The sequence below is a fragment of the Trichomycterus rosablanca genome, chromosome 23, assembly GCF_030014385.1.
Source record: "Trichomycterus rosablanca isolate fTriRos1 chromosome 23, fTriRos1.hap1, whole genome shotgun sequence".
In the NCBI taxonomy this organism is placed as follows: Eukaryota; Metazoa; Chordata; class Actinopteri; order Siluriformes; family Trichomycteridae; genus Trichomycterus; species Trichomycterus rosablanca.
The window spans coordinates 15934875-15956322 of NC_086010.1; the positions used below are offsets into that span (position 1 = coordinate 15934875).

At 41.4% G+C, this 21448-nt stretch overlaps 2 protein-coding genes across 2 annotated transcripts in view; both read left to right on the top strand.

Annotated features, from left to right (window-relative positions):
• Positions 1-6795, top strand: part of map3k15 (mitogen-activated protein kinase kinase kinase 15) — a 45928-nt gene extending 39133 nt beyond the window's left edge. Inside the window, exons 26-30 of the mRNA XM_062985328.1 lie at positions 57-282; positions 606-724; positions 1752-1861; positions 1957-2033; positions 3022-6795. Of these exons, the coding sequence (XP_062841398.1) occupies positions 57-282; positions 606-724; positions 1752-1861; positions 1957-2033; positions 3022-3118 (629 nt within the window). The 3' untranslated portion in view covers positions 3119-6795. The remainder of the gene's footprint in view (positions 1-56; positions 283-605; positions 725-1751; positions 1862-1956; positions 2034-3021) is intronic.
• A 6131-nt stretch (positions 6796-12926) lies between these two features.
• On the top strand, positions 12927-20231 carry ccl20b (chemokine (C-C motif) ligand 20b). The gene is made up of 4 exons (XM_062985635.1): positions 12927-13030; positions 14092-14194; positions 14276-14353; positions 15927-20231. The coding sequence occupies exons 1-4, from the start codon at positions 12958-12960 to the stop codon at positions 15964-15966; spliced, it is 294 nt and encodes a 97-aa protein (XP_062841705.1). The 5' UTR covers positions 12927-12957; the 3' UTR covers positions 15967-20231.
• The last annotated feature ends 1217 nt before the right edge of the window (positions 20232-21448 follow it).

Genomic DNA, 21448 nt, shown 5'->3' on the forward strand with positions numbered 1-21448 from the left:
AGTCAGCTATAAATAACTCACCCTTTGATCTGATTCCTTTCTAATCCCCGGATCAGAACTGCAGACTCACTTCGGCCCGGCGTCGGAGAGCGAGGGGGCCGAGAAGGACGTGGACGTGGAGGAGGTGGACGCCGACCTCGGCGCCGTCGAGCACATCACCCAAGAGGACACGGGTCTCACCTCGGGGGTCAGCACCCTCAGCTCGGTCGTTTCACACGAGTCCCAGAGGCCGTCGCACCCGTTCGGGGCCCAGCTCACCCGCCTCAAACAGGAGACGAGCAGGTACGGGGACGGTTATGCTTGTCCAATACAGCTGGGATACAGTGGGTCCGAATGTCTGTGGTTCTGTAGGGGGGTGGCCAATGGACAATAGAGGTCTGTGGCACCCAAGGTTTGGTAAATGGGGGAGGAGGTGATGAGGAATGATATGGCCCCCCCAAACATCCAACCAGTCAGACCAGGATAGCACCTTTGCTTTGCTTTATTTCAGCTGGTTGCTTGTCAATTCCCACTAAGAAAGCTTATGATCTTAGATAAGGATAGAAATGTTCTTACGACTGGTGGGCAGCATCCCTGACCATGCACATGTCTCCCTGTGTGCACAGGCTTCTGGAGGAACTGGTACAGAAGGAGAAAGAGTACCAGCAGGTACTGAGACACACTCTCCAGCAGAGGGCGCACGACCTGGAGCTTTTCAGACTGAGAAACCAGCCCACACCTACTAGTGAGTTCTGCCCCACACACACACACACACACTTGGACAAAAGCACACACACTTTTTTGTGAGGTCAGGTGTATTGCTAATTACATAATAAATCCTTTAAGGTCAATTATTTGCAGCTAACTTGGTGCCAACAGTTTGGGGAAGGCTGTTTTCTGTCCCTTAAAGACATGGCATGCGCTCATAATTTATGTTTTTAATGAAAGGTCACAAATTCTCACAGACACAATAGAAAATGTAGCAATAAAAGCTTTTCCAGATGAGTGGAGACATATTAATGCCAGTTTTTGAATTTTTAACCTGTACACATACTTTTAGCCATAGAAAGTGAACGTTTTCAGTTATTTGTGGGCTTTCGATGCAATTCCTTCCTTTATTTATATTTTGTTTATGCATTTTCTCCCTTTTTAGCGCGTCCAATTCCCCGATTGCGTCATGCTTCCTCTCCACCAATGCCGATCCCCGCTCTGATTGAGAAGAACGAAGCTAACCCACGCCCCCTCGGACACGTGGGCAGCAGCCGTATGCATCTTGTCACCTACACTTTGACGAGTGCAATGCGGATCAGCACTGTGTATGGAGAGACACACCCTGACAGCACTCTTTCCTCGTCTCTGTGCAGGCACCATCAATCAGCCAGCAGAGGTCGTAACTGCATTAGTTATGAGAGAGTCCCTATCCGGCTTAATCCCACCCCTATCTGAACAACAGACCAATTATTGTTCATGTGGCCACTCAGCCTAGCCGGCAGGCAGAGCTAAGATTCGATACGATGTAGTCGAGATCCCAGCTCTGGTTCCAGCGTGTGTTTCACCGCTGCACCACCTGAGTGGCCAATTCCTTCCTTTTTTAATTTTTTTAAATTTCTTTTATATTCTTGTGCATCAAGCTTATGGACAGGTGTCCACATACTTTAGCTTATATGATCGCTGGATTTGTTCGACCTATTTTCAAGACCGTCCTGCATTTAACTGCCTTTCTTTGGACACAGTAGTTGTCGAATAACTGCCGCCCTGTCCTCTCCTCCCAGCAGACGCTCCCTCTACATCCATTTTCCACATCACGGTAGAACCTGAACCTGATAAGGAACTGACCGCCTGGCTGAAGGAACTGGGTGCGGATTCAGAAACCATAGACAAGGTAACGTTCTCTATAGGACTTACTTGTTTAATCCATCCGTTAGTATTCTGGTATTCAGATTGATTATTTTCAATGTTCATCATGTCTCTCATCAGTTCGTCATGGAGGACTACACACTGAATGACATTCTCAATGACATCACCAAAGAGGACCTGCATTACATGAGACTGCGGTAGGTAGCACAGAACCAGGCCATGGGGCTGCATATGTAGGGTGCGTATTTATACAACATTATGCTAAGCAGTTTTCTTAGAGGGCGGTCTCCTCACAGCAAGAAGGTCCTGGGTTCGATCCCCAGGTGGGGCGGTCCGTGTCTGCGTGGGTTTCCTCCAGGAGCTTCGGTTTCCTCCCACAGTCCAAAAACATGCAGTCAAGGTTAATTGGAGACACTGAATTGCCCTATAGGTGAATGTGTGTGTGATTGTTACTGTGTGCCTTGCGTCCATTGAAAAGCTGGGATAGGCTCCAGCACAGCGACCCTAATTGGATAAGTGGTTAAGAAAGTGACTGAGCACTGTGTGTCTGAAGGGGGTACAAAGGCTCACACAGGGATCCTTGTTCCTGGGGTAATTGTGACCTCTACTGACAGATCGAAGCACCTGCACTGGGGGTGGATGATCACAGATGGCAGTGCGTGGCTCTCCATGTGCTATACTGCTCTCTGTTAGACCCCGCCTCTTGCAGGTGAAAAGAAGCGATCTGTGATGTCTGAGAGGGTGCGTGACAATGAGCGGGGTGCCCAGGTGGCGTAGCGGGTCGAGTTCGAATCTCGGCTCTGGTACTGGTCAGCTGGGCGCTCTCTAATGCCGCCAGTCTGCTGGGTGGGAAAGACCGGACTAAGGTGGGGTTATTAACGCTGTGTGAGGACCTTGGTCACACAGGGTGCCTGTACAGAAAGTGGGGGACCACAGAGATCGGGGCGCAAAGCCGACCTCACACCCAAATCCACTGAAGTATGGGTTTATGGGAAGGGATTGGTGGACTGCGCACACATATACACCATCAGCAGCGGATTGGCTATGCTAAATTGGAAGCAAGGGGGTCAAATGCATAAAAAGATAATAAAATAAATCCAATTAGCCACGACATTTTATTGTTTATGTGCTAACTGATGCTTTCCACTGCCGGGCACTGGCGAACGTGTCTGTTCTGGGTTCTAGGGGCGGCGTGCTGTGCCGTATATGGAGGGCCATCCAGAGGCATCGCGGCCGAGAGCAGAGAAGAACACGGAGTCACGACGAGACCTCAGAAGGATGAGCGACACATTTTCCTCTAACACAAACCCGAACTCACAGCACTCACGAATTCACACGGACGCCGATCATCACCTGTTCCGAACATGCCATTATGCAGATGCGTTCCGAGTACGTCGAGGACTCGCTCTACCGGTTCTCGCGTGTGAGCGTTCGTTTTCACTTTTCCTGCCGCTTCAGATTTGCATAGCGGGTTCGTCGTCCGGTCATTCTGAACCTTTTCCTTGACGCCGAAGCCCCGAGTGCTGTTTTTAATTGACGTTTCTGCACGGAAATTGGCCTTGGGTTCTACTCTGGAGGGGCCTGCGTTGTTTTTTAGCTTGTCTTGTTTTTAATCCAGCGATGGGAAGAGTGGCGGTTGACGAGGCTCGTATTTCCTGCAATATGATCGCTGTTGCTGATTCATTCCTCACACATCCACGCTTGTCAGCTGTGTGTTTTGGGTGCTTGGTCGCAGGTGAAAGTGACTACTGTGTGTGTTTTACCACACGTCGACTGTCTTTAGTCTGGGAAAAACAATAGGATTCATGTTTCTTAGCTTTTAGCTGGTAAAAAAACATTAATATTTACAATAATTAAGGTCCTAGAATTGAGCCTTGTGGGACTAAAATTTTACCTAAAAATTTGGACTATTAAGACATAATTTTGTATGAAATAAGAACTACATTAACTTAACATTAATATATACAAATGTACATTTTAAAATACACTACATGGCCAAAAGTATTTGGACACCTGACCATCCTATTTCAAAAACGAATGGTATTATTAAATGGGATCTTTTCATCCATAACAACAGCCACTCTTCTTCCTGAGAAGGCATCTCACAAGACTGAAGTGGAACTGGCTGTGGGAATTTGTGCCTGTTCAGTCCGAAGAGCATTCGTATGGTCAAGAAATCCTCAATTGATGTTCCGGTTCATTCCAAAGCTGCTCAGTCTGGGCTCTGAGCAGACCACTAACTCTAGAGTTTCTTTAAACCTAACCAGGGGCACAGTCTTGCTGGAACAGGAAAGTGCCTTCCCTAAACCGTTTTTTTCCCCTTTATATAACTGATTTATTACACCTGTTAGTAACTGTTGTGGCTAAAATTCAAAATGAGTACATTTAGAAAATCAAAGGGGTGTCACAATACTTTCGTCCATATGGTGGACACACATTGCTTCAATTATAATGGCTCTAGTATCGACACTTGTGGGACTTCACACGTTTTTTCAGCAACACTAGGTGATTCCACTGTTTGTCCACGTTGGCTTGGGTTCGATTCCAGGGCAGCCAGGGTCAGTTCTATATGGTCTGTGTGGGTTTGCTTCAGGTGCTCCGGCTTCCGTCAACTAGTCCAATCACTGCCAGATTCACGCTCTTACCCTCCACCCCTGTTTGTTTGGATTGTATTCTGGCATAGACGTCTGTGCTGATTCGGAAAACAGTTGCCGTCAATCAATTTCGGACGGTTTATAAAGTTGCGTATCACACATCACACCTACAAATGAAAGGGTCAGGGGTTGCAGAGTAGCTCAGTAGCGATCCGTTGGTATTTAAAGCACGCGGCAGCAGTAAGACGATATGTTCAGGAGCGGCCGCAGCACGTACCTGCCAAATTCATACCACCGCTGATACACACACCAGTTTTACATTGAGATACAGATCTCAGATAAACTGAACTAAAAGTATGTCAGAAATGTACACACACTTGGGAAGGATCATGTGTGTCATGGCATGCTTAAAATTTAAGTGATATGTGCAATTTTTACTCAAAAATAGACAAACGGCAGCACAAGTCACTGTCCACAGTCAAGTAAGCCTAAAAACATGAACCACATTGGCATCTTAAGGCTTGGGAAAAAGCTCTTGCTTGGCGGCCTCAAAGCCCATGGCTACATCAATTTTTGTTGTTCCTATTGCAATTTAAAGGAAATTAATACAGCAACTTAATTAAATAATCACATTTAATAATCACTAACACACTTAAATAGATTTTTACCCTTAAAATCTACATATAACATGTGATTTGTTATTAGTTAGTGGTTGTGTAATATTTATTATTAATTTTTTATCTACAGTTTACTGTTATGCCAGAATACAATTCAAACAAACGAGGGTGGAGGGTAACAGCAGGTATCTTGCGGATTCAGTTCATTTTGATTCAAAAGAAAAAACATTGCTTAATAGGACCTAGAATCGACACTTGTGGGACACTATACAACACGCATAACTACTTTCAGCTCAGATTGGGCTAAATCACTGACGCCCAAGGATCATTGATGTGGGAGGGAAGCTGCCGTAGCACAAATCGCTGAATATGGTAATGTTGGGGATGGAGCTGCAGCCCAGCGCTTCTGGTCTCGAGTTCTACCACCTAGCTTAACTTTGTTGCAGACCAATTACCTTCATGGCAACGGTTTCAGCCAGACAGTGCATCCTGCCACAATGCAAACATTACTTAGGAATGGTTGAGGAACGTGATGAGTGTCTGAAGTTTCAAGGTGTTGCCTCCAGATTCCCCAGATCTCAATGTGATAGACACACAAGTCAGATTAATGGAGGAGTCTCGAAGCTCTGTGAAAACAAGTGTGTAGTGCTGTTTTATATTTATTTGACTATTTCATGTTTCATATGGAGGACTTGTTTGACCAAAGCTACTGAACTCCTATTGACTAAATAATTTGTGTATATTTTCTTGCTTGTGTTGTCCGTGTTACAGAACGTGCTGTGTATTGGTGCATCTTGTTGCCAAATATTTGCTCTGTGATCTGTATTAATGTAAAACCTGTTTTTGTTTTGTGTAGAGTATCATGTGCTTTAAATTACTGCTTGTTGGTGCGTTTAGGTGTTTATAATGGTTTTCCAAAAATGGAATGATTTTATTTAAAAAGCACTGGAAGGTATGGAGGAAATGAATGAGCCAAAACATTAAGACCCCTAAAAATTTGGATGGCAATGCCTATTGCGTAACAGTTGCATATTATGATCAGAGATGTAAATGTTGAGCTGATGGTCGCTACTCATAGTTTATGTTTTGATTCTGATCAGGGATAAATGATTATGGCCAAATAAGTGAGTTAAAGCATCCCCAAAACAGCACGGGATGTTCACAGATGTTGTGGAGTATTCCAAAGAGTCTTAAACTGTTCACAGGTCATTGGGCAGCCAAGACTCATTGAAGGCTATCACATCTGTTACAGACCAACAGAAGAGCCATATGGGATCAAGTGCCCATTCTAACTCCTGCCCACTGCTGAGAGTACCTATAATGGTAACTGGACATCTGAGCAATGGGAGAGGGTTAATTGGTCCATTGAATTCTGTTTCCTCCAATATTTTGTGGACAGTTAGGAGATGGTTCTAGGATGCACAGTAGGATCCACCTGTCCAGCAGGTCAGAGCTGTTTTGACAGCTCTAGGCAGGTGGTCCTAATGTTTTGGCTTACATTTGGGCATCAAATTATTCTAAAAAAAAACAGAACTAAGAAAACAGTTACTGCTTTCAATGTGTGGTGTTCAGCCATGTTTTCTTAAGTTAAGCCATCATAGCAAAAGTATTAAACCACCATGATGGACTGCAAATAACCAAATGTGCCAATTATCTCAGACTCATATGTTTAAATGTTCACCATTGCACCCCTTTGTAAAATAAAACCATGTTCTTAAAATAAATGGGAACACTTTAAAGCACAATAATGTTTTTTTTTTTTATTATTATTAAGGGCAGTAGGGTGGCACAGCTGGGGGTGCACAGCCTGGAAGTTTCTTTAAAAGCAGGGATGGTGATTATATATTAGTGAAAATGATGGGCAGGTGTTGGTCTAATGCACAATTTGCGCCATGACTTTAGTCCATGTGCTCAGTGTTCAAAGTGGTAATATTTTATGGCCAAATAAGTGAGTTAAAGCATCCCCAAAACAGCATGTGTTTGGAAGTGTTCCAAAGAAGGACAAGCCTCAAACTGTTGACAGGTTGTTGGGCAGCCAAGACTCGTTTATGTCAAAGATGTTTATCTGATGCACAGTTTGCACCATGACTTTGGTCCATGTGCTCAACATATGTTCAAAGTGGTAATATTTAATAGCCAAATAAGTGAGTTAAAACACTGAAACTGAAGTGACGTTTGGAGGTGGGAGCATCAAACTACGTCATCAGACTAAAAATTAATTGAGTAATATGGATATACAAGAAGTACTATATCTCATCTCACAATCTCATCTCCATTGTTGTTGTCCAGAAGCTTAAGTTTTACGCTCGCTGCTTCCTAAATGTGGCAATGAGAGTTCTTTTATTATCATCCATCAGTACGTTTCGTCACCTGAGAGGAATTTAACGGTTACTGGATGCATGGTGGTCGTGGATTATGAGTGGGCCAGGGACGAAACTTCACCTTCAACGTCACCTTCAACACCACCTACCTGTTCGCCCTCAGAGCACCTTTAGTAAGTTTCATGAGCATTGGTCAGATTAGAGATAATAAAATAATTATTTATATCATTATTGTTATCGTCTGGTTATTTTTATTTTATTTTAACACAGACAGATAGCAGCTGTAATATTAAAATGCTTGATCTTTGCTTTTCCTTAGCTAGAGCTTTAAGCTGTTTATTCATATAAGTATAATTCTAAGTAGCTAAGTAGGTTAATCCCTATCCTATTGCTAGACCAAGGCTATGGGAGGAGATCCAGACTCTCAATGGATGGCTTTCTCAGTCCTTACAATCAGCCAGTTTGTGAGAAATAATGAGAAATAAAACAAAAAAAACCACCCCTTACCAGCCAACCTGACTTGGGACTGAGGTACATGGCCTGTCTTAATAATAATTCAAACAATAAATGGCATTGTGTCTGCATGGAATGACCAGAGCTTAGTTGGAGGACCAGCTTTGGCTGTGGAAATACACTCGGGTTAGGGTTAAGGTTAGGGTTAGGGTTAAGGTTAGGGTATTATAATTAGGTTAATTTGGTGTTTTTCCCCAGCTTTCTTGTCATAAAATGCCTTAACAGTGGAGTAATGTGTATTTTAATATGCATTTTATTGATTATTAAATAATAATATAATAAACATCAGTTGTTTTTATGTTTGGATATATTAAAATAGGCTTTTCATTGTGTCCTAATTCTAACCCCAATCATTTTTGGTGCAACCTTTGTCCCATTTACTCCCTGCTTTCCTAATATGGGCAAAGCTTCCTGTTCTCTAGTACCTGCCGCCAGGTAGCTCATTAGTCTCACCTGTAGCTTGTAAAGCCACTAAATGAAAATCTATTTAAACCCTCTGTGGTTAACCACAACTTCAATGTTAAGCTGTGGTGTCTCTAACTTGGCCTGTTGTCCTGTCTTTTTGTGTACAGATAATAGATTTAGCCTCATTTATGAAATGAAACATAAAACTAGCACAAAAATGTTATGTAAAGAAAATCTATTGAAACCCTTATTGGTTTAAATGCTAATGTTTAGCATAAAAACTGCTAAGCTAATCTGTGGTGTCTCTAACTTGGCCTATTGTCTTTCTGTTTTTATATATAATATATTTTGCTTTATTTATTAAACTAAACATAAAACTAGCACAATCTTATGTAAAGAAAAAGCACTAAAACTCCAAGTATGTATTAGGAAGCTAGCTACCTGTTAGCTACAAATGACTGTTCCAGTGGTAAATGTTGTCAGCTCTGTAAGCACTGTAAACACTTGATTTATTTAATTAAATAGTCTAAAGGGTAGGAGTTTAATGCAGAACGCAGTTCACTTAAAAATAAGTAAATAAATTAGAATTGAAACATTTAATTAGTGTTTTAAGTATTTACGAAGAGAGTATTTATTAAAGAAGAGTCTGCTAATACAGGTTAGCTATCAAAAATGGGGTATATAAGTTTTTAATGTTTAGCTCTGACTGCAGACTATATGGCTTTTTTAAAATAACATTTATAATAAGTTTGATCATAAATAAAATTTAATAACACTGCTTAGTGCTTCTTTTACCATTACTTACACTGACTAGGCAAAACATTATGACCACCGACAGGTTAAGTGAATAACACATCAAACTTGATGTTAAAAGCAGGAAAAATGGGCGAGTGTGAGGATTTGAGCGAGTTTGACATGGGCCAGATTGTGATGGCTAGGCGACTAGGTCAGAGCATCTCCAAAACTGAAGCTCTGCAGTGGTCAGAAAGGTACAGTGGTAAACCGGCGACGGGGTCATGGGCGGCCAAGGCTCATTGATGCACGTGGTGAGTGTAAGTACTAATGTCCAATAAAGACTATCATCTTTCAAAAACGTCTGTTTATTTAGCTGAATATTGTAGGTCACAGTAGTTCATTACAACGTGTCACATGAAGATCACATGAGGAAACACACTAGTGTGTGAAAATTTCCCATCATTGGAGTTGACTGATGAAAAAAATGCAAACGCTGTATAGTAAACACACTCATTCTAAAGCATTGATTGATATATTTTATCTTTTAATGATGATGTGTGCTTCAGCTCATTACTACACACAATAATCATAAAAATAAGGACACACCTGACCAACCTCCTGCCACTGATTCCAAAACTATTGCTATTATTATTCATTTGTAATTGCCCCACAGCCTCCACTTGATTACTTTTCTAATAATTTGGGTTGTGTATTGTGTATTGTACGTTGGATTTTGTGCTTCTTTCATTCCAAAAAAAAAATTCAGGTCAGGCGGTGGTTTTAGAGTCCTGGCTCACGATCAACGTTCCAAATCATTCCAAAGGTTCGACGGGGTTAAGGTCAGAGCTTTGAACACAGCGACGCAGTCATACTGACGCTTGGCTTTATCAAACTGATGTTACAAAGTTCACAACATAAGAGTTTATTTTATTTAATTGATTTGGCAATGATTGTGGTAAAACATCTGGCTGGTAATTAGGAGGGTTGGCACTGTCGCCTCACAGTAAGAAGGTCCTGGTTCGATTCTCATGTTCTCTCTGAGTCCGTGTGGGTTTCCTCCCACAGTCCAAAGACATGCAGATACAAAAATTGTCCTTAGGTGTGTGTGTGTGTGTGTGTGTCTGTGTGTGTGTGTGTGTGTGTGTCTGCCCTCCGATGGACTGGCGCCCTCTGCATGGTGTTTCTGTGTGCCTTGCACCTATTGAGTGCTGGAATAAGCTCCAGCACCCCCAGCGACCCTGATTAGGATAAGCGGTATAAAAAAGTGAGTGAGTGAGTAATTAGGACTGGTTCAAGCCCCACCACTGCCAGGTTGGCACTGCTGGGCCCTTAAACAAGGCCCTTAACCCTCAATTGCTTAGACTGTATACTGTAAGTGGCTTTGGATAAAAGCGTCTGCTAAATGCTCATTCATTCATTCATTCATTTTCTTATCCGCTTATCCAATTAGGGTCGCGTGGGTGCTGGAGCCTATCCCAGCTTTTCAATGGGGGCAAGGCACACAGTAACACCCTGGACAGCACTGCAGTGACACTGACATGGTGGTGGTGTGTTAGTGTGTGTTGTGCTGGTATGAGTGGATCAGACACAGCAGCGCTGATGGAGTTTTTAAACACGTCACTGTCACTGTTGGACTGAGAATAGTCCAGCAACCAAGAACATATCCAGCCAACATTCCCCCGTGGGCAGCGTCCTGTGACCACTGGTGAAGGTCTAGAAGATGACCGACTCAAACAGAAGCAATAGATGAGCGATCGTCTCTGACTTTACATCTACAAGGTGGACCAACTAGGTAGGAGTGTCTAATAGAGTGGACAGTGAGTGGACACGGTATTAAAAAAATTAATACCAGCACAACACACACTAACACACCACCACCATGTCAGTGTCACTGCAGTGCTGAGAATGATCCACCACCTAAATAATACCTGCTCTGTGGTGGTCCTGTGGGGCTTCTGACCATTAAAGAACAGAGCAAAAGCAGGCTAAAAAGGTATGCAGAGAAACAGATGGACTACAGTCAGTAATTGTACAGTAGAACTACAAAGTGCTTTTATATGGTAAGTGGAGCTGATAAAATGGACAGTGAGTGTAGAAACAAGGAGGTGGTTTTAATGTTATGGTTGATCAGCCAATACTGTATTTTACTCTTCACATACCAGACAGGGTAAAATCTGATTAAAATACAATATAAAAAGTTTTACTCGTACGTGCAGTGCAGTAGTCAGTGTAAACTTGTTGACCGCGATCTTTCAATATAGTCAAACTACTTGCCATTGAAAGTGACAAATCAGTACTGAGAGTTTCTATTAACAAGGTGTTGAAAGCTTTGTGCCAGACAAGAATGTGGTTTACACTTTGGTAAGTGTTTTTAATGTTGATTTTTTACCACAACACCGTATACAGGTTTGCTGGGTCCTTCCTTTCCCCACTGAAACAGGTATTCAAAGTATTCCAAAACATTAAAACCCCAACATCAGTTATAACACCATATAAAATCTCTTTTAATAATAATCTCTCTTTTAATCCACAAATGTAAAAACACACATTCATCTTTTATTGTAGTATCCGTAGGTGTGGTACTACCCAGGAACCTTAGGTTCAAAAACATGCACCAGGTGAAGAATGTCGCAGGGCAGCCACACCAGCCACACGTTCGTGCCATTAGTAAACTATGGGGAGCAAAGTTTGGTGAAAGTAATTTCCAAAAACGGTGGGACAGAAGGAAAATGTGAGGAAAAACACACAGTGATGATTAGCTAATTCTTTTTTATTAAAAGTCGTACCAACGTTTTAATGAGCGCGTAGCCACTGATGCAGTGCTGCTTTCACATCATTGCCACATGAAAATCTGCTTCCCTTTAAAGCTTCTTTGGGCGTCCAAAAAGGTGGAAATCAGATGGAGCTATATCCGGACTATAAGCGTCTCTCTGTCTCTCAGACACGACCGATTACTACTCCTCCCTCACTCTGTTTTCAAAACGTTAAATAATTATAGAAGCAGGACAAAATATTTTCAGATATGTAAGTACAATTACAGAAAGAATATAGGTATAAATAATTTATTTCTATGTTTATATTTATATATTTGTATATATCATGTATAAGAACATATACTGTGTACTACTGCTCCTATTGATATATATATATATATATATATATATATATATATATATATATATATATATATATATATATATATATATATATATATATATATATATATATATATATTCTTGCTTAATATAATACTTCATCTGCTTAACAATTGTCCTATTTTGTGCATCACAACTGCAGGCAGGCCAGTCTAGCACCTGCACTCCTTTATGACAAGGTCATAAACACACAGTCATTACACATGCATAGGTGCAGACCGGGAACACCCCACAAGAGCTGCAGTTTTCGAGATGCTCTGACCCAGTCGTCTAGACATCACAATTTGACCCTCGTCAAACTCGCGGAAATCATCACGCTTGTTCATTTTTCCTGCTTCTAACATCAACTCTGAGGATGAAATGTTCACTTGCTGTGTAATATATCCCACCTACTATCAGGTGCCGTAATGAAGAGATAATCAGTGTTATTCACGTCACCTGTCAGTGGTTATAATTTATAAGAACATACAGCATATACTACTGCTCCATGCCTTAATAAACAGGTCTATTGTGCAATCGTAATAAACATAATAAACTTGTTTTATTTAAGGTGTCTCTGTATGTTAATGGTTAAACTATTTAGACAGGTGTGGGATCAGGTACAGTGATGGGAATGAGGAAATAAAACTGATTAACTCTGTTGCACAAGGAGGGGCCACAAAAAAAGTGAAATGTGAGACCTTCCTTGCAGATAAGGTTCAAAAAGAGACACGCTCTGACAATCATCCAGAGCACCGCCTGGAGAGCAGAGAGACGAGTTATCAGCTACAGAGAGATAATCATGTGGAGGTTTTACACTGGGACGATTTTCACCATCCTCATCCTCAGTTCCTTCATCCTGGTGACAGAGACAGGTGAGATTCTGTTCTGTTAGGCTAAAAAATACATGGTTTATTATTATTATTATTACTATTAAAAGTTAATCTGATCTGTGTGAGACATGTGAGACAACCATGTGTTAAACGTGCAGCAAACATGTGGTAGCGCTCTCACCATGTCCACGTGGGTTTTCTCTCAGGTGCTCCGGTTACAAATAAATCTATGCAGTTTATATATACACTGATCAGCCATAACATTAAAACCACCTCCTTGTTTCTTACCATATAGAAGCACTTTGTAGTTCTACAATTACTGACTGTAGTCCATCTGTTTCTCTGCATGCTTTGTTATCCCCCTTTCATGCTGTTCTTCAATGGTCAGGACCCCCACAGGACCACCACAGAGCAGGTATTATTTAGGTGGTGGATCATTCTCAGCACTGCAGTGACACTGACATGGTGCTGGAGTTTTTAAACACCTCACGGTCACTGCTGGACTGGGAATAGTCCACCAACCAAAAATATCCAGTCAACTGCGCCCCGTGGGCAGCGTCCTGTGACCACTGATGAAGGTCTAGAAGATGACCGACTCAAACAGCAGCAACAGATGAGCGATCGTCTCTGACTTTACATCTACAAGGTGGACCAACTAGGTAGGAGTGTCTAATAGAGTGGACAGTGAGTGGACACGGTATTTAGAAACTCCAGCAGCGCTGCTGTGTCTTATCCACTCATACCAGCACAACACACACTGACACAACCACCATGTCAGTGTCACTGCAGTGCTGAGAATGATCCATCACCAAGATAATACCTGCTCTGTGGGGGTCCTGTGGGGGTCCTGACCATTGAAGAACAGCATGAAATGGGGCTAACAAAGCATGCAGAGTAACAGATGGACTACAGTCAGTAATTGTAGAACTACAAAGTGCTTTTATATGGTAAGTGGAGCTGATAAAATAAACAGTGGGTATTTTTTTGCATTCCGAATATGTACATTTCAATACTAACTGATCCTGTTTGCACGGCTTGTTCTCGTAAAGAACATGTTAAACTGCAGGCCTATTAACTCAAAATATTCCTGTCTTGTCCTACAGCGATATGCTGCACTCAGTTCACGTCCATACCACGTCACTGTGCCACCCTGCGCTATTACAAAGAGCTGGACGACACTGGAAGCTGTGACATTAAAGCCGTTCTGTAAGTGCCGACCCACGACGATTGTACAGTATGGATGATTTAGGCGTGGCTCACTTTGTACTGTGTGGTATTTTACTGCAGGTTTCTGACTAAGAATGGGAAGCTCATCTGCGCCGATCCAAATAAGAAATGGACCAGAAGGTCAATTGAATGTCTGAAGTAAGTGACCCTTACACCTCCTATGTAAAGACAATCGTATTATAAGTTTAGTAATTAACCACTTTTTAGGACAGTTGTAGCCTAGTGGTTAAGGTACTGGACTAGTAATTAGAAGGTTGCTGGTTCAAGCCTCACCTCTGCCAGGTTGCCACTGTTGGACCCTTGAGCATGGCCCTTAACCCTCAATTGCTTAGACAGTATACTGTCACAGTACTGTAAGGCACTTTGGATAAAGGCGTCTGCTAAATGCTGGAAATGTTAATGTACATTTCATTTGCAGATCTGCTTTTTACATATATATCTAAATGTTTTGATAAGTTGATCTAGTGTATACACCGACCAGGCATAACATTATGACCACTCACTGACAGGTGAAGTGAATAACACTGATTATCTCTTCATCACGGCACCTGTTAGTGGATGGCATATATTAGGCAGCAAGTGAACATTTTATCCTGGGCAAGCGTGAGGATTTGACCCAGTTTGACAAGGGCCAAATTGTGATGGCTAGACGACTGGGTCAGAGCATCTCCAAAACTAAACTGCAGCTCTTGTGGGGTGTTCCCGGTCTGCAGTGGTCAGTATGTATCAAAAGTGGTCCAAGGAAGGAAGCGTGGTAAACTGGCGACAGGGTCATGGGCGGCCGAGGCTCATTGGGGAGCGAAGGCAGGCCCGTGTGGTCCGATCCAACAGACGAGTTGCTGTAGCCCAAACTGCTGAAGAAGGGTCTAGTGGAGTCCATGCCTCAGCTCACCAGTTCTTTGGGTTTTAGATCTAGTGTTGGGGTTGAATGCTTAAAAAGACCTTGACGTTTTTCTTGTTCATTGAATATAGAGTAATGACTAAGAGTCAGATCCTTTAATATACATTTGCAGCATTTAGCAGCCGCTTGTATTCAAAGCAACTTACAATTATGACTAAATAAAATGCAAGCAATTGAGAATGGGTCTTGTTCAGGGAACCCAGGAGTGGTCGGGCTTAAACCGGTAACCTTCTGGTTACTAGTCCAGTACCATAAACACTGAGCTACCACTGACCTAGTTTGTCATTAATTATACTGATTATTTTGACTGATGACATTAATTTAAAATAACTTTCATGACACGACTTTGGGGGCGGCACGGTGGCACGGTGGCTCGGTGGGTAGCACTGTCTCCTCACGGCAAGAAGGTCCTGGGTTCGATCCCCAGGCGGGGCGGTCCGGGTCCTTTCTGTGTGGAGTTTGCATGTCCAAAAACATGCAGTCGGGTTAATTGGAGACACTGAATTGCCCTATAGCTGTGTGTGTGTGTATGTGTGTCTGCCCTGTGATGGACTGGCGCCCTTCGTCCAGGGTGTTACTGTGTGCCTTGCGCCCATTGAAAAACTGGGATAGGCTCCAGCATTCCCTGATTGGAAAAGTGGTTAAGAAAGTGAGTGAGTTAGTGACTTTGTATAATAAGTGGTTTTAATATTAGAACATACATTATTTGTCTATATTTATCATCTAATTCTAGATACTTGATGTTTTTTTCTTGACAGTTTAAAATAAAGTTGATTTTTAACACAACTAATTAAATAAAGTTCTTTCCAGGAGAAGAGCTAATTTAAACAAATCTAAATCCAGAGATTGAGGATGATCTACAATAATGTACGTCTGCAGCGATGAGGATGAGGGCATCACTCGTGCTCATAAAATGTACATTTTTAGTTTTCATCTTTTTATTAGGTTTATAAGGTGATACAACAGTAGTTTAAAAAAAAAGAGGATCAAAAGACAGATCTAGGGACAAGAAAGAAACCATACATAGAGAAATTGTTACATATATACGTGTATATACATACCTATATCCGTATATTCACCAAACTTTCAACCCCCATCCCCACCCCACTTTTAACACTATGATCCACCCACCCCTTCCCATTTATTTCCTTCCCCTTTACCCCCCTACCCTTTGTCTACCACTCCCCGCCCCATCCCCCCAGCCCGGCCTTGGTCAGGCATGGTCACATTAAGTAGCGTAATTAAATAAATAGGTAGATAGTTAAAAAAAAAAAAAAAAAAAAAAAAAAAAATAGGTAATTAACTAGATAATTAAAAAAAAAAAAAAAAAAAAAAAAGTTAATAAGTAAATAAGCCCTCTCTATTCTCTATCCAGACTCCCTATTCCTTACACGTCAGGGACTAATTTGTCGACTTTTTCCTCAATAAAATCAAGAATGGGACCCCACGTTCTATAAAAAAGGTCCAAGGACCCTTTCAGGGAAAATCTTAGCTTCTCAAGCTTTACACAATTTAGAAGTTCCTGAACCCATCTATCAAACGTTGGGGGCGAGGCATGTTTCCATTTCAGTAGTATTATGCGTCTTGCCAACAATGTAGAAAAAGCAATGACTCTCTGTGCAGTGATAGACGTGGATACTTCATAGGGAATACCAAACAAACCGATTATAGGGTTGGGGTCCAGGTCGCTCCCCAGAGCCTGTTTAAAAAATTCAAAAATCCTGGACCAGAAATTCCATAGTTTAGGACATGTCCAGAACATATGTACATGATCAGCAGGTGATTGTTTACACCTTTCACAAGCATCACTTCTACCAGAAAAAATACGTGCTAATCTAGCATTGGTAAGGTGAGCTCTATGAACTATTTTGCACTGTAAGAGTCCATGTCTGGCACAGATAGAAGCTGAATGAACCCTGTTCAATATTTCGCACCATTGATTCTCAGGAATAATAATTCCCAGATCTTTTTCCCACAACTCCTTAAAAACGTCATTAGGAGGGGAACGTAGTGCATTAATTAGACTGTAGAGACACGATATTAAATGTTTCTGAGAGCAATCAAGAGCAAAAATTTGATCAATGTCAGATTCGGAAGGCCGGTTGGGAAAGTGAGGGAAAAGCTTTTGCACGTAGTGTCTGATCTGAAAAAAACGAAAAAGATGTGTATTGGGTAGGTTGTACTTAGCTGACAGATTAGAAAAATACATGAATATATTATCCTCATATAGGTCACTAATCCCGATAAGGCCTTTTGTGGACCAAACACGAAAAACTGGGTCAAAACGCGAGGGGGGAAACATAGGGTTATCCAAAATGGGTATATTAACAGAGGCATCGTGTAACCCAAACTGCCTCCTGAACTGGGACCAGATCTTAATTGTGTGTGTCACTACCGGATTGAGAAATTTATTATTAGGTAAAGGAAGTTTCGCACTGATCAAAGCATGAAGTGAGCATTGTGAGGTGTCAGTCTCAATATGTGTCCAGGGGGGGTCGCTGTCTGACAGTTCATCATGAACCCAATATAGAAGCTTATGAATATTACAGGCCCAATAATAATGTTGAAAATTGGGCAGGGACAGGCCTCCATCTGATTTGGGAAGTTGGAGTATAGATTTTCTAAGGCGAGCCGTTTTATTCCCCCATAGAAACGATCCAATCAACCCATCCAAATTAATAAAGAAGGATTTTTTAATGAAGAAAGGAATATGTTGAAAGAGATAAATGAACCTGGGTAAGGTAACCATTTTAATCAGATTAACTCGGCCCATCAGAGATAGTGGGAGGGAGGACCATCTATTCAGGTCTGTCTTACATTGATCCATTAATGGCCCAAAATTTTTGTTAAAGAGTTCCATGAAAGAACTGGTAAAAACAATCCCCAAATATTTAAATCTGTCCTGCACAACTTTAAATGGAAATGTTGACTGTGGAATCAATGCTGCAGCTGGGTTGACAAAGAATAACTCACTTTTTTGAAGATTTAGCTTATATCCTGAAAGTTTCCCGAATTGTTCTAGGGTATCCAATATCGGTGGTAATGAAGAGATTGGGTTGGAGATGTATAAAAGTAAATCGTCTGCATACAAAGAAAGTTTATGAATCTGTTTACCACGCTGTATGCCCTCAAACTGCTGGAGATTGCGAAGTAGTATAGCTAGAAGCTCAATGGCAATATTGAAAAGTAGTGGTGAAAGAGGGCAACCCTGACATAAAATGTACATTTTTATTTATTTTTGGCCCCTTGTGGGAGCTAGCAGTCATTTCTTGTTGACAGATTATACTTGTATACTTTGCTATTGTTGCAAATGCAACATAATTTTTTTTATTAAAAAAATGATCTTCACACGCTGTTCACCAGACCTGAGATCTCGAATACATCGTATCGAATCCCGGCTCCGCCTGCCGGCTGAGGCTGAGCGACCGCATGAACAACGATCGGCCTGTCGTTCAGATAGGGGCGGGATTAAGCCGGATGGGGACTCTCTCTCAGACTGGTGCGATTACGACCTCTGCTGGCTGGTTGGTGGTGCCTGCAGGGCACGGAGATGGGAAAGGAGTGCGGTAGAGGGTGTGGCTCTCCGTACACAGCGCTGTACTGCACTCGTCAAGTGTAGGTGATAAGATGTTCGACCGCCGTGCACGTGTCGGAGGGGCGTGGAGCAGCCTCGTCCTCCCCAATCAGGAGCAGGGGCCAGCATTAAGGAGAGGATGATTGACAGGCAGAAATTGAATGCGCTAAAGTGGGACAAAAATGGGGGGAAAATATGATGCTTGTTTTTTAAACTCTAAACTTTTAATTTCCAGAAAAAATGGGACATTTTGTAAAATGCAGTAAAACAAAAAACGAAAGTCTGTGATTCACTATCTGTAAGTTTCCTTGAACCTTTTGAACTGTTGAAAGTACAAACAAATGATTTAATGTTTTGGTCTGACTAACTTGAATGTATGTTGTCAAAATTCTGAATTATTGAATTTGCATGTAGAACACTTGGGACAGGGACAAGGAACAAGGAAAAAAAAAGCAAAAGTTCCACGTGTTCCACTAGTTCACAAATGATTTAAAAATTTAATCAATAGGAAAAATGATGTAAACACAAAGGTTAAACATGCCTCGGTCCCAATTTTTAGTATTTTTTATTTTATTTTTGCATTTTCTCCCCTTTTCCCCCCTTTTTAGCACGTCCAATTGCCCGATTGCATCACACTTCCTCTCCACCAATGCCGAAGCTAACCCACGCCCCCTCCGACACGTGGGCAGCATGCCGTATGCATCTTATCACCTTTGCTTTGACGAGTGCAGTGCATCTCAGCGTTGTGTACGGAGAGACACACCCTGAGAGCACTCATCAATCAGCCAGCAGAGGTCGTAATTGCACCAGTCATGAGAGCGCTATCCATATCTGAACAACAGGCCAATCGTTGTTCATGTGGCCGCTCGGCCTTAGCCGGCAGGCAGAGCCGAGACTCGATACGATGTATTCGAGATCCCAGCTCTGGTTCCAGAGTGTGGTTTTACCCCTGCGCCACCTGAGCGGCCATTCGTTCCCAATTTTTTAGTCAAGCAGCAGATTCTCAATTTACCGGATATACAATGATGCTGGTCATCCAAAACATTGGACATCTTTTCTTTGTGCTTCTGTCAGTAAATAACATGTCAGTAACATCAATAACATTCTTTTGGTTTTTGCATTAAACAAAATGTTTAACATTTCTAGAAATGTTTTTTTTTTTATATTTATCATGTATCTATATTGGGAAAATATTCCTTTACATTAATATCTTGGCTGGGTATCTTACATAACAGAATAAAATAAAACCTATACACATATAATCCACAACAACGTTTGGCGAGTTTGATGTGGAGGAACTTCATTGGCCCACACAAAGTCCTAATTCCAGTGTATCAGAACATTGTTTTGCAAGCCAACATCACAAATGTTGTTTTTCCAAGAACTATGACATGCTATTTTTTACCGTTTGTACTGTATATATTGTAAATACTATCTATTATTGTTTTGTAATCTGCTTTTGCTGGTTTGAGAAGATGTGTAAGCTCTATGAAGCTACTATCTACTGTAAGATACTCTACAAATAAATGTCATTTAAACTCTTTGAGGCTTGAAATAATTATTCTGTCCAGTGTTGTCTGTTCCTGCCAGTAAGCTTGGTTTGATATGATCTATTGTAACTGTTCCCCTTTGTTTAAATTGATCATTTTGCCTCTTTTGGAACGTGTTGCCATATGTTGCTTAGAAATATCATAATGGAACCAAGCAGTTCCCACAAAAAGTACAATAGTCTGCAGGTAACCTACATTTTAGGCTGTATTGCTCGACTAACTGGTTTAATACTGGTTCAGTGAGATTAACTCTAGTGTTAAGAGTGCTTTCCATGGAACTATTTACCAGTTTACCTTTGTTCTTCAATTGGCTGAACGTTTTCTGTCAGTATACAGTCTGACTCAGATTTCCTGGCAGTCTTAAACAAGAGCTAAATGCAAATCTAAATGCTTGATTTATGACTTATAACCCTAGTTCTGGAAGCCATCCATATTTATATATATTTACATATAGAATACATAGTGTTTTATTATATAGCTGTAATTACCATACTGAAATGTATAATAGTAATTGCATCTCATAGCTAATATTTTTTATAATTTTCTTATTTTTATTTTATTCTACTCTATTTTATTTACTCTATTTATTGTACTGGAGCTGCTGTAACACTCGAATTTCCCCCATGGGGATCAATAAAGGAATCTTATCTTATCTTATTACTTATCTTTAGTAATTTGTTCAATCAAACAATGTGGACATAACACGACTTTGTCTTCTGTGAGGAATCCAGAGAAGGAAATCCAGAATTTTTCCAGATCCTTCAGACTTACAGTATCTTCTTTATCTCAGCCAAAGACCAAAGTCATATAAATGTGTGTGTGTGTGTGTGTGTGTGTGTGTGTTCGAGTGTGCCATTTTCTTTCCATGTGGTCTGTAAGTAATGAGGGCACAACAGACACACCCGTGCTTTTTCCATTAACAACCATGCAAATGTTCAATGTTTCTGGACTGAAAAACTACATTTTTAATTAAAAAACTGATTCTGTGGTACCCCTGGATTGAAATAAGGGTACAAAACACACACTTTGTGTCCTACCACTGTCCTACAAATACTCAACAGTCTTCACATCTGAGGTTAGATGTAGGGCAGTTGTATCCTAGTGGTTAAGGTACTGGACTAGTAATCCAAAGGTCGCTGGTTCAAGCCAGGTTGCCACTGTTGGGCCCTTGAGAAAGGTCCTTAACCCTCAATTGCTTAGACAGTATA